The sequence below is a fragment of the Neopelma chrysocephalum genome, unplaced genomic scaffold (assembly GCF_003984885.1).
Source record: "Neopelma chrysocephalum unplaced genomic scaffold, ASM398488v2 Primary Assembly neopelma1_122, whole genome shotgun sequence".
Taxonomy (NCBI): Eukaryota; Metazoa; Chordata; class Aves; order Passeriformes; family Pipridae; genus Neopelma; species Neopelma chrysocephalum.
Window position 1 is genome coordinate 1,250,536 of NW_020897784.1, and position 14,203 is coordinate 1,264,738.

General features: G+C 48.3%; 1 protein-coding gene across 9 annotated transcripts in view; it reads right to left on the bottom strand.

The window, feature by feature from the left end:
• Positions 1 to 13,764, bottom strand: part of PPP1R12B (protein phosphatase 1 regulatory subunit 12B) — a 129,954-nt gene extending 116,190 nt beyond the window's left edge. For 8 of the 9 annotated variants that reach the window (XM_027697753.1, XM_027697759.1, XM_027697758.1 and 5 more), the window contains exon 1: positions 13,419 to 13,706. In XM_027697753.1, the coding sequence (XP_027553554.1) occupies positions 13,419 to 13,706 (288 nt within the window). Of the gene's footprint in view, positions 1 to 13,418 lie in introns of all 9 variants that reach the window. The other variant, XM_027697751.1, reaches the window with a different exon arrangement.
• Positions 13,765 to 14,203: the final 439 nt, after the last annotated feature.

Consider the following 14,203-nt stretch of genomic DNA (forward strand, 5'->3'; position numbering starts at 1 on the left):
CTATTACAGTGATTTATGAAACAGAGGAGAATACACACAGGCCATGACATATAAAAGATGATATGTCACAAGGAACAATATATCATTCTTTCCAGTCTGAAATAATTAGGATTTAAATTCCACTAAATCACCACTTTTTAATTTTCCTTATTGGAAGTCCCCCTGTTCCACCAATCCAATATGCAGAAGTTTGCGGAAGTTCTATTTGTCTCCTCTCCACGTACACCTCACCTTCTGCATCCATGGGTGTGGGAACAGGGAAGGGGTGCAGCCCCAGGGGAAGAGGTGTGGGTGATCTTACCTGACACTGGGAAGGCTCCTGCACTGAGCCTTTCCACAGAGGACTAACACACCAGCACCTGAGGACCTCTGTCTATACCAGCATCTAAGGTGCAGCTCATCTCCCACTGAGGATACAGAACCTCAGAATGGGTCACTTTAGAAGGGACCACAGTGGGTCATTTGGTCCCACCCCCCTGCTCAAGCAGGGCCATCCCAGAGCACATGACACAGGATTGTGTCCAGATGGTTCTGGAATATCTACAGTGAGGGAGATTCCACAGCCTCTTTGAGGAATCTGTTCCAGTGCTCAGTCACACAACACAGTGAAGAAGTTCTTCCTCATGTTCAGTTTCTGCTCATTGCCTCTTATGCCATTGCTGGGCTCCACGGAGCAGAGCCTGGTCCATCCCCTGACCCCTCCCTGCAAACAGTGACTGACATTGAGGAGGTCCCCTCTCAGCATCTCTTCTCGAGGCTGAAGAGGCCCAGCTCCCTCAGGTCTTCCTCATAAGAGAAATGCTCCAGTCCCTTCATCATCTCTGTATCCTCTGCTGGGATCTGCTCCAGGAGCTCGATGTCTCTCTTGTGCTGAGGAGCCCAGAACTGGACACAGCACTCCAGCAGTGCCTCACCTGTGCTGAGGAGAGGGGCAGGATCACCTCCCTGATGTGCTGGAAATGCTCTTCCTAATGCACCTCAGGATCCCATTGGCCTTCTTGGCCCCCAGGGCACCTGGATGAAAAGTGCAGCCCCTGAGGAGCTGCAGGGGACTCTATTGCCTTTCACTTCCCCCACATGAATTAGACTGAGAAGTGAAGTGACAGAGAGTCTGGGAAACAATGGCAGTGGGTAGGCAAGTGACACAGGGACTGGAGACAAAGCTCAACAGCTCCAGGGCAGTCAGGACCTTCAGAGCAGCACTTTGGTCCAGAAAGCATCCAGGCAGCCCCGGAGCAGCACACACACCTGGGAACACAGAGCACTCAGCACATGTGGACTGCCCAGGAACAGCAAACAAACAAGAGCCACTTCCCACCCAGGACTATTGAAAGGAACACAGAGCCACAGGCTGTTAAACAGGGATCTTTTCCCCACGGTTTCCTTCCCCTCCAAGCCAGAGGCAATTCCAAGGCAGGGACTGCAGCTGCCAAGCCCTGCTGTCCCCTCACTGCCCCACTTGCAGAAAGGCTGGATCTCCAAACCACAGGAGCTGCTCGCTCCTACCTACTAGCCAGGTTTCCCCACCCCCTGGCAGGAGCAGGGCTTTGCTTGCACCAAGGTTTGGCACTCAAGGCTACTCCTTAAACCCAGCTCCCCGAGGCAGCACATCCATCAGCTGGGCATAGGCTGGACACATGGGGCTGAACAGCCCTGTCTGACTTGTCATGAGTCTGTGGGGTGCTGAGGTTAAGCAAAGTGGGACCCTAAATCACGTTTTTTCCAAGGGCCAAGCTGAGCCTGCTGGCTCATGGCTGTTCACTCTTCCAGTTGATCCACAGGGATGAAGCATCCACCACTCAGGGGCTATTCACCCTCCGCCAGAGCCTAATCCCTACCTGGTGCCTCCTGCACCCCCTTTCCATATCAGATGGCAATGAGCAACAGTTAATATCTGAAGGAGTGATTAAATTGGTAGCTGGACTGAAAGTAAAAAGGGCTCCACTAAAGTGGGCTCACAAGCCAAAAATGTCCGCTCAGCTTTATAGCATTTCCTCTGGTGTCAGCACATGGGAGCAGGGAGAAGCATTCTCAGCAACTGGAAGGAATTGCTAAGCCCATTAGTAAAATTAAGGCAGCCAAGTTCGATAAGAGAATACCCCGGCCTTAAGAGCCACTGATGTCTGTGCTGCAGGATGGGGAAGAAGCATTTACCCAAGTGGCAGTAGGAAACAGAAATCCACTGTCATCATCTCCCCTGGGAGATATTGCCCGGCAGCACCTCTGACTGTGTGTTTGCCCCCGAAGGAAAGGGATCATGACCTGCCTTAAAACTGAACGGGTGTTGACAGACAAGCAGTTTGGAATCATTAGTGATGTCGTGCAGGTTTACACCAAAAAGTAGAGAAGGTACCACATGAGACAACAGGAATTGCTCACTGGCCATGTTCCTGCAGGACTGAATGCTGAAGCACTAAGAGACAAGTCAAGTAGAAAGAACCTCTTCTATTTCCCTCCTGGCAGGGACTTCACCATACAAATCGAATTTTTAGAAAGGGGAAAAAAAATAAATCAGAGAGACAAGAAAACCAGGAAAATGCCCTAGGAATGGTTAGTCTGCTGTGCACAGGACTGTCCCAACCCTGCCAGTGTTCAAGGCCAGGTTGGAGAGGGTTTTGAGCAACCTGGTCTAGTGGAAAATGTCCGTGCCATGGTTGGAGTGAGATGATCTTTAAGGTCCCCTCTGACCCAAACCATTCTGTGGTTCTGTGGTTCTAGGAGCATGTGACAGTGACTGCAAAGAGCCAGATGCAAGTAAGACTGAAGCTTCTTGCAGCCCACAGCTACAGCAGTGCTGCATCTGACAGCCCTGGACACACACTTGAGGGAATGGACAGTTCCCAGGAAATACAGACTAGTCCTGTTAGCTCCACTGGGCAGCACCAGAGCCTCAGCCCAGGGAATGAAGGGGAAGGAATGATCATGGATCACTTTTGGGACCATGTGGGATACTCACATGGCTTAGGAGGGAGTTGGCTAATGTCACTGCAAATCACTGTCATCTTTCAAAGGTCTTGGTGACAAAGGGAGGTCTGATGACATGCAAACATCACCCCATCGTGTAAGAAGGATCCAGGGAACTACAGGTCTGCCAGTCCCAACGCAGTCCCTGGAAGGGCTGTGTAGTAAATCCTCCTGATGGCCATTCCCAGCAGGAGGTGGTGGTGACTGGGAACTGCCACCTTGGATTTACCAGTGGCAAATCTCGCCTAACTTGATTGCCCTCCATGAGGTGGCTGCGTGGAGGACAGGAGAGCGAGTGTGGAACACCTTTGACACCATCTCTGACAGTGTTCTTAGCAGGCAGGAGCTGGACTGCAGGAGCAGATGATAAGGTGATGGAAAATTGCCTGGGATACCAGGCTCAAAAGGTGATCAGCTGTACAAAGTTCAGCTGGCAGCTGATTACCAGCAGCATCCCTCAGGGCTGGTATTGAGGCCAATACAAATCCATGCCTTCATTAACAAACTTGATTAACATTAATTACAGGACAGAGAGCACTATCAAGAAGTTTGTAGATGATATCAAACTGCTGGCGTGGCTGGGGCAGGAGGTCCTTCTCAGAGGGACCTACACAGGCTGGAGAAGGGGTCTGATGGAGGGTTTGTGAGGGAGGGATAACCAAGACAAACAGAGTCTCCTGCCTCTGGGACAGAATAACCCCTTGCACCAGCACAGACTGGGACAACTGGCTGTACAGCAGCTCTGCACCAAATGACCTGCCAAGCTCTCAGGGAGGCTGAGCAGCCAGGGGACAGACAGTCTCAGTAAGTGCTTTATGGACTATCACCACAACTGTCTGGAAGAGACTCTGCGACACAACAGTGACTTTCTGCTTCTCCAGAGTCTTTGAAACAGTCATTTCGAACACAAGTTCTACCTTTCAAAGCCTATGCAGGGTACACAGATTCCCCTAAAAGGTAATGATGAGAACATCAGCCCACAGTAAGTGGAGCTGGCTGGAGCATGGAGTAGATCAGTCGGCTTCCTGAGAACACAGGGAAGGAGCATGAAGCCAGGGAAGAACTGAAAACCAGGATCAAGTGATGAAACCAGCTTTGAAGGTTTAACTCGTTAGGAAGTAAGTCAGCAGATCTTTCTTTTCTACCTGTTCTAGAGAGCTATTTCAGCTCAGAATTCCTAATTCTGCCTAAGAGATGATGATGTGGTAATAGGCTAGAATGTAGCATTTCACATGTGCCATCAAGCTGCTTTGAAAGTATTTTTCCCAGAGAAATGGTTAAATTAATGCAATGTGTCAGTCACATGGATGTCAGCTGTGATGGTCAGTAAAAGACCCAAACAAGGGTCTGTGGTTCTCTAGCACAGGAACTGCTACTGGCATTATCATATCCCTTTAAAAAAAAAAATTAAATCAGACACTTGGCAAGTGTGTGGTGTTTGTGTGGCTGCCCAGTGCAGGCTCAGGATGTGCACCTCTTCCTGGACAGGTGTCGGCTCTGCTAATGCAATCAGTTAGCTCAGATTTGGTCTTATCCACATAAACACCAAACCTGTCCATGCTGAGAGTGTGTCATCTCATTTACAGAAACCAGAGAATAAATGGAGTAGAAAAAGTGGCTTGTTAGAGAAAAATTTAGAACATTTCACCCTCCAATACCACAACAGTACTGAAGATAAATATTCTGATGACTTCTGTTGGACAGGCAGAGCCTCTGTTAATGATGTAACTCAGAGCAATGATACAAAAATAAATATATGTAGATACAAAGATATATAGATACATAGATATATAGATATAGATATCTGGCTCTACCAAAACAATTAAAGCAAGCCCCATCACTCAAAGGTCAGTGTTCACCTCCACCAGCAATCTTCCAAGGGAGAAATCCTGAAATCCCTATTGACATGTCTTGCATGAAGTATCAAAGTGTAATAGATCACAAAATCCCAACCTGGTTTGGGTTGGAAGGGATCTTAAAGCCCATCCCATTCCACCCCCTGCCATGGGCAGGGACACCTTCCACTAGCCCAGGTTGCTCCAAGCCCCATCCAACCTGGCCTTGGACACTTCCAGGGATGGAGCAGCCACAGCTTCTCTGGGCAACCTGTGCCAGGGCCTCCCCACCCTCACAGGGAAGAATTTCTTCCCAACATCTCTTTACTTTTATCTTAAAACCATTCCCCCCTTGTCCTATCACTATCTCCCCATGCAAAAAGTTGCTTTCCCCCTTTTTTATAATTGTCACTCCAATACTTGTTTTGGATAAAGCTGACAATCCATATGAATTAAAATTCCTGGCAGATGAAGAGGAACTGCACCTTGTATTTTGACTTCAGAATGAAACCATGGCAGCAGCACTTCAAGATACTCCAATTTGAGCACAAAAACCTGTGTGGTGAATCAGGCACAGCTCCCTGTGTGGGCCCTACCAGCTTCAAGCTGGTTTACATCCCCCTGGGTAATGGTCTTATATTTACAAGTGCAAACTAAACAGACATAAGCCAGGTTTGGGCAGAGCCCATACACAGTCCCCTCAGTTCCCTAAATCACTGCTAGAGTCCCCTCGCTAAGCCAGCACTTGTGTTTAGACAAGCCTGGACCAGGAGTTGCTGCTATCGCATGATTTCAGATGTAAAAAAGCATCAGGCTTTGTAACGAAATTGCATTAACTAAGACAGCGAGGAATGACAAATTATAAATAGGAGGTGGCTTCAGAGAGATTCCAGAAATGGACGGTGAGCAATCACTGTGGCAAATCAATGCTCTGGCTCAGGGGATCCGAGAGGGGCCAGGTTTAGTTTTACCCTGAAAAGGCAGTGACACATAAAAAGCTGATGGCAGGTGGTCACTCTGCATTCTGTACATCTCACAAAGATTTATGAGCAAGGCTGAATGCTGAAAAAGCAACGCTGAAGCTGCTTGTGTGCCTCTGCAAGGTCAGCTTATTGTATTATGGAAACATTTCCAGTGAGACTCCTACAAGTTGAGGCTCTTATTTTGCCCAGCTACAAGAAACAAGCCACTAAATAAAAGCAGCATTAAAAAGAAATAAAAAAATCACATCATTTACTCTTAAACAGTGAATGTTCACTGGTTTTGGTTGTCTTCAGATGAGCAAAGCCTATATTTAAGGTAAGAATTTAAAGCTGGAAGGAGCTTTCCAAAATTTGTTTAACAGGAAAATATTTAACAAGAAAGCACATGGATGTATTTTCTAAATTACTAATCACTTGTAAGTACTGCACATTGTAATTATTATGAATGGAAACTGTCATGAGAAATTGCGTAGGTGTCTAAATCAAGAATTTTGATGTTCATTATTGTCAACAGCTTAGTGTGGAATGGAAGGCCTGACTCCCGGGATGTGGCTGTGGGATATCATTCTCACTAGTCTGTGAATCTAGAAAAGCAAAGTTCCTCTGAAAAACATCTGAAGTATTTAAGAATGGTCCTGTTCCACCACAGTAAGAGGTGGGACATCTCTGGAGTGAAGAGAGGAAATAAAATTTGGCTCCTGGAAGCTGTGCAGGTTGGAGCTCCATCTCACAGCCGTGCTCTGGATCCCATCACCTGCATCTTCAACAAGTTCACAGCAGCTTGAAACATCTCTACACAGGCCTGTACAGAGTAAATTCACCATGAGCTTGTTCTTAAATCCATTCATGCTGAAGTGACCCCCCAGGAAAACAGGCACCTAAATCCCCACCAAATCATTCCTCCATAGAATCATCGAATGGTTCGGGTTGGAAGGGACCTTAAAGCTCATCCCATTCCACCCCCTGCCATGGGCAGGGACACCTTCCACTAGACCAGGTTGCTCCAACCCCCATCCAGCCTGATCTCAACACTTTTAGCAAGTGAAGTTTTCCCGCTAAGGCCTAAGACACAAGGCCCAGCTCCTCCTGCACCTTTCCTCCCCACACAGATCATTTTGCTGCAGCCCAAGAAAGGAGATTGCAGGGACAGCTGTGGCACCTCCCTTCAGAAGGACAGCTGAAAATAAACTGCAGACTCAGATCCCAGGATTTATACTGGGCACCTTCCCTGTGCTGGGGCCATACCATTATCACTAGGTCAAACAGTTCACTCAGTGGAAAGCCTGTCACTGGAGAGTGGGGGCTGCCATTCCCCTGAAAGGCTCTGGGCTTCTCTTTCCTTCATTTTTTTTTACCCCAGCCTTGTGCACAGACACAATTTTTTAAAAACCAAATCAGATGTTTCAGAGTTTTTAATGTTCCACCTGCCTTCATTTATATTCAAAAGTTAGAAAGAATGAAATATCAATTTATACAACTACTTATATAATATTCCCCTCTCCCAAACTTCTTAAAACAGATTGCTCTAATATGCACAGTCTGACAGGCCTGTTTGACTTATGGTATATAATAATCCTCAATTGGAAGCCAGCATACCAACTGAGAAGTCTTATATTTTAATATTAGGCAGTTATTATCTCAGTATATTACAAGACACACCACTTGAGATGTCTCACAAGCCCCACAGTACTTAATGTGAATTCTAAATCTCTAAACCGCTTTGAAATAGAAACAGCTCCCAGCCCCTAACACTCACTGATAAAAAAAGCAAGAGGCATTATAAATTGCAAAAAATAATACCAGGATGACAGCAATTTCATCTAGGCTAGAGCTGAGAGTTCTGCACAGAAATGTACTGACTGTTTGAGCAGGTTCCAGCCAACAGGAGCTGCAGGACCCCGCACTGCTGGAGCAGGGACCACTGCATTCACTGCTCATTTCTGCATTTTTTGCTGAGCTGGCTTTCAATCTTATCAAACCATGTTGATTCAGACAAGTATGCAGCCCTAAAGACTTGTCTCCACCTCTAACTCAGGCTCGAGAATTTCATTTGCAGAAGCCAGAAAGCTTTCAGTATACATTAGGCACAACAAGCTTTCCCTAAAAGCTTCCCAAAGGAGCTTTCCACGTGGGCCCAGAGACGTGGACTGCCCAGCAGCTGCAGTGGAGATGAGAACCTTTCCACAGGCAGCACTGAGGGACCAGATTCAGCACTTCCAGCTGCTGCCATGAAGGAAGCTGGAGCTGAAAATCCCATGAGCTCCCTTGCTCCCTGTTTCTGGGGAGCAGCAGAGCCTGATGCGTGGAATCACACGTAGGATAAACAGAGGCTGAGGAAGGAAGCAATGAAGATGCACATTTCCCCTCCCAAATACCCATCGACTTACTAAAACACAGGGTGTTTCCTCCCAGCATCCAGTACTGAGGGAATGCTGTGGTTGGCTTCAGTTTCCAGAAGCCAAACCAACCAGTCGAGAAAGTGCCCCAAACCACACCAGGGGAGGGTTTCCTCCCCTCCGCCAAGAGCAGCAGCTCTCCCAGGCTCCAACTCACTGCAGCTCAAGGTTAGGGTAGTCTAGACTTATTTCTGCCCACTTAGGAGACTGCTCAGAAATAGAGATGCAAGGGACAGACAAATGAACCCACGGGGACAAAACATCACGCCAAGAAAGGGACTGAGTCAGCCAAAAGGAAGAAAATAAAAGCATGAGGTTGATAAAACAGCAATTTGGATCTTAACTATTTTGTCTCATATATTCCAGGTGTATTGTAGGCAACTTCCAAGCTCTCTCACTTTATTCAGAGTACTATGGGACGGTACATGTTACTGCATTCTCATTTTTAACCGAAACCCAAAAACTCTGTTTCCCTAGTGATAAACCCTATTTTTGACAGTGCCATATTTCAGTTTGATGAGCAGTGTTAAATGCAGCACAAACAGCTTGCAACTTCTATTTTCCCTGGCAGAGGCCTTTGGAAAGGAACTCTGCACAGGGCACCGGGAAAGGTATGACTCTCCCTAGATAACCTTCTCTTCCGAGGATGAATGTATTTTTAGGCAATGCAGCCACCCAATCTTAAAAAATGCAGCCTGATTTATGACACTATCATCACCACTTAAAGATCAGAAGCTGAACTACCTTAAAGCACAGCTGTGATGCCCCAAAGATGGGGTACCTGAACATTCATTCAAGAGTTTTCATGCCACTGTACACTGTGTCATCTCCTCACTTTTCAGGGCACAAACTGGTTGTTACCTTTTGGTGATTAAGAAATCTTGTGTCCAGGGAAAGTAAATGAAGCTGGAGAAGAGTCTGGAGCACAAGTCTGATAAGGAGCAGCTGAGGGAGCTGGGGGGGCCCAGCCTGGACAAAAGGAGGCTCAGAGGGGACCTTCTCACTCTCTCCAGCTCCCTGACAGGAGGCTGGAGCCCGGTGGGGGTCAGGTTCTGCTCCCAGGGAAGAAGGGACAGGACAAAAGGAAACAGCCTGAAGTTGTACCAGGGGAGGTTTAGGTTGAATATTGGGAAAATTTCCTCCCTGAAAGGCACTGGACCAGGCTGCTCAGGCAGTGGTAGAGTCACCATCTCTGGAAGTGTTCAAAAGACATGTGGATGTGGCACCTGGGGACATGGTTTAGTGGTGAACATGGCAGTGCTGGGTTCACTGTTGGACTCAATGATTTTAGAGGGCTTTTCCAACCTTAACAATTCCTTGATGTCATTCCATGATTCTCCCAGAAGCTGTGGCTGTAGGAGTACAGCACTTTACTGTGTGGGTTGGATCTACCTCAGTTATCCTATAAAACAAACCCAGGCTGCTTCAGGCACTATTGCAGTCCCAACCCTTTGCTCCACGCTCTCCAGTAGTGATGTCCTAGCTAGGGAAAGTATCAATCCACACACGAATCCTCTCTTTCTTCCCCTCAATCTCCAGATTTTGTTCCAGTGTTAGGACCTCAATGATTCTTCCAAGAGTCTCCAGACTGCTGTGACTAGAGTGCTCTGTAACGTATTCCCCTGGATGGTTTTAGGACTGTCCAAAAATTTTGCTGCCTCCTGCTTTGCTAGGACTGTACACAACCTTCAGAAGGGAGGAAAGGACAAATTTGCTGAGCAGGAACTGAAAATTTCCCAACCCTTTTGACATGTTGCTCTTCCGAGCTTTATAAAGCAGCATCCAAGACACACCTGCAATTTTACAGCTGTGGCTCAGAAGGAAGAATAACTTAAACCAGGACCTCCTGGAGAGGTTCCAGCCTCCACCTAACCCAGAGTCACCACACAAAGTACCTGACTTTTCAGGAAGCAGCTTCTGAATAAGCACAAGTGCCCAGCACCCAAAAACAAGTAAACAGCATGTGCTTGCAGAGTACTGTAAATGACATGAAGTGGGGAGTTATTTCACGAGCAACTCACTTCTCCTTGGAACAGGCCAAAGGAAAAAGAAGGTAAATCATCAAAGGGCAGACAGAGGATAAACAATCTTTGCTGTTATCCTTTGTGAACCATCCTTGAAGACAAACAAGCACTACTATTATTATATTTGGAGATGCTTTCCCAACTAGAAGCAGCAGACTTCTTCCCCTTAAGACTCAATTTTCATACAAGTTTACTCTTCCATTTGCTCTGTCACTCAGGAGACAGAGGGAGCAGTTCATGCCCATGCAAACACTAGAGAAGTTCAACAGCCACCAACAGTTCACTTCACCAACTGGAAGCAGCTTTCTCAATGATTTCTACATGTTCACTCACATTTAACTAATACCTCCCTTTCCATTCTGCATTTGACACAAAACCATTGCCAAAAATAATTCACTGAATACAGTCTAAGTTAATAACTGCTGCTGGATGAACATCAGTCCCCTATTTTCAATCTGCAGGCGCTGAGGGAGATAAAGTACAGCTGAAGTCACCACCCAGGTGATTTCACACCAGACACTGGCTGTGGTGCAGGTCTGTGTCTCCAAAGAGGACGATGACACAGGCTGGAGGCTCAGGAACACCACTTGTAATTTAAAAGGTTATTTTCAAAATACAGCTTCGTGGCTATAAATAGCAAAGGCAGCTTCTCACCCAGCAAGCACACAATGGGTCTTAGTCACAGTGGCCCAGATACCAGAGAAAGTGTAATTTTATCTTTGTGAACAACACACAACATTTGGGGCCACGCTGTGTTTCAAATAAACTAACCCAATTTGTAAGACTGGTCTTAGGTTTTGTGGAAGCAGCTGCCACCTCTGACAAATTAAGTCAATTGACACTGTTAACCCTTCTATTATCTAAAAAGACCTGTTTGCTCGTCCAGAGCAAGTCTCACTTAATATTAAGTTCTTTAATCAAAGAAAAAAATTCTGCTTGATTTTTCTTTCAACAAAGCCAGCTCTTTTTAACACGTAGGATTTCCTTCCTTATTATGTGGCCCTTTGGTTTCACATGTATTAAATGAGAGCAGAGGGTCACCACCATCTGCCCTATAATGTAACACTGTGATTCTAACACTGAGAGAAGTTACTGAAATATCCTCACGGGTACTACATCATTCCATTTCTCAACCAGAGCTCTGGGGACCCCCAACCTAACTGGTCTCGGCTGACACTTTACCATAAGCAGTATTATTCTCCAAGTAATATGAAAACAAACATATTTTGGCCAGGTTCACTGATAAGGAACTCATAACAACCTCCCCAACCACGCTAATAAAACATTTTCATCCAATACAGATTTACAGACTCAGGATACACATGTACAACATAACCTCTAACAAAACAGCCTTTGTTCCATCTGGGTGTGCAAGAACATCTCGTTGCTGCTCAGCAAAAATGTTAATGCATCCATGGCACATTGGAACAAAGTTTTTATTCCAGTCACAGTAAGGTCACCCTCCCTTCCTGTCAAGTTAGTGAAGAAACCCTTCACGTAAGCAGCTGGCTGGTACTGCCAGCATCTGCTCCACTGCTCACTCATCCAAACGCTCTTCCAAGTATCAAGCCCTTGGTGTTACTGGTCAGTGTCACCCGATACTGTGATCCTAAGACACATAATAACACAATTCTGTACCCTTTACATAGGCAGAATTAAATGTGCAGCCTGTCTGTCACTACAGGGCCCGCCATGGACTCCAGCAGCATGACCTTGCTGAGCTCATCGCCCGTTGCTGGACAAGTCCAAGGCACTTCACCAGACACCTCTGGCCAAAGGTCACGTTACCTCCATCAGCAAGAGACCTGGGCAGTTCTGAGGAGATCACAACCCATCCTGGCTGGAAAGCCCTCATGAAGTCATGCCAACTCTACCATGCTTCTATCCACCTTAAATTCAGCCTTCTTGGTTGTCAAAACACTTTTCAATAACTGGCTCTTACCAGCATCTACAGGACTACTTATGTATCTGCTAATAAATGGACACATGCCAGACTGGAGAGTACTTGTGCAGTGTAACTTATTTGCTACCACTATACCAAAACCCACAACCAACCAAAAGAAAGCTGAGCCATCACAAAGTTCCCTGCTTTGCCAGCTGAAGTCTTATTCAACCTGAGGATCTGTGAGCTCTCATGCTCTTTGCTTCATAACTTATTTTTGGAAGTCCAGAATAAAAACGTATCAACCTTCTCTCCCCTTTTTCCCTGACAGCCAGGAGCCAGTGAACTCCTGAACGGGCTGACACAAGTCCCAAATGCTTCAGTAACACCATCCTTCAGTAACACCATCCCAGCAAAGAAGAAATCCTGATCAGCTCAGCGACTGTCCTGCTATTTGTGCTATTAACATGTTATTCTTTACAAACATTATTTCCAGATGTTATTCCTGATGGTGCTTCTTTCCCGGTCATTTTGCTACACTACATGCTTAATCTACAAGATCTTGAGCTAAGAAAATTTTCTTCCCGAGGCTGGCCCGGATCCAAACCGGATTCATTTCACTGACCAGATGCACCAATGTGGGACATTGATTTCCCATGCCCTGCTAAATTCTAAATCAGTCTTAGATAGCAACAGGTTTCCCAATATTCTGGGATGGCAATTACACATGCTTCCTCGCATTCCTGCTCATTTACACAAGGACAGCAAAGGCTACGGATGAAACACAGCACACGTTTCTCAACAGCCAAGGCTTTACCACTCCATAGCCAATTCCTGGGACCACTTTGTACTATCTTCAGCACATTTGGCTGAATATTAATAGAATCTATGTGGCTTATCGGCGATGAGGGCACTCTCTGCTCCCTGCCAAAGGAGCAGTTTGAGGAGTTTCAAGGCAACTCTGATAAAACACAACACAGGGGCTGACCAGACACTCCTGACCTTGCAAAATCCACATTCCCCCGGGGAAATTTTCCCAGCATCGCTGCTATTTCAGCAGACCCCAAAAGCACAAAGGCAGAAGTTTTCCAAAAACTAACAAACTGGCCAGCTGGCCAGGCCGGCAGCCCTGACAGCCCCTCGATCTTTATTCTGCTAATTAAGCTCCTTAATAACCCTGCAAAAGCCCGGTACATCACGCTGCCCGACCGGAATAGGCCACCTGGGGCTGTGCCGTGACAGCGGCCGAGCGGGGCTCGGCTCGCAGCGCCCTGTCACCCTTTGTTTACCGACAGCCCCGGCGCGGGCTGCGCGGAGCCCCCCGGCCCCGGTACCTGGTGCAGGGCTGTCAGCCCGTCCACGTTGGTCGTGTTGATGCGGGCGCCGCGGCCCAGCAGCCGCTTCACCTCCTCGGTGTCCCCGCTGGAGCAGGCGGCCAGGAACACGGCGCCCTCCTCGAAGCGGACGCGGGATCCCCCCGCGCCGCGGTGCCGGCCGCGGCCGCCCCCCGCCGCCACCGGCTCCTGCTCGGTGAGGGAGCCCTTCCAGCGCCGCAGCTGCTCGGCCCGCCGCAGCCGCGCCGACTCGGCCCGCTTGCCGCCCAGGTGCTCCGGCTCGGACATCGCCGCCGCCGCTCTGAGGGGCCGCGCGGGGGCCGCGCCGCGTTCAGCCCGGAGCGGGGCGCAGCGTCCCCGCCGCCATCTTCGCTACGCCCCCCCGTCCCCGCCGCCACAGCCGCCGCCACGCCCCCGCCCCGCGGCACCCCGGGACATGTAGTTCGAGGGGGGCGGTGCCGCACCTGCCCCCCGGGGCGGCCGCGGCTTCCCGGCGGCCTCCGCGCGCCGCCGCACCTGGGCGCGACCGGGACTACAACTCCCGGCGGCCCCCGCGCGTAAGGGGCGGGGCGGGGCTGGGCAGGGCGCCATCGCTGCGCCCTCACATGGGTCCCCCTGCCCTCCGCCGAGTGACGGAATGCCGGAATCCAGGAATCACTGAGGTTGGAAAATACCGCCGGGACCACCGAGCGCAACCTCTGACCGAGCCCTGCCTTGTCAAACGGAGCAGACCACTGAGTGCCACATCCAGTCGTTGCTTGGACACCTCCAGGGTGACTCCGACA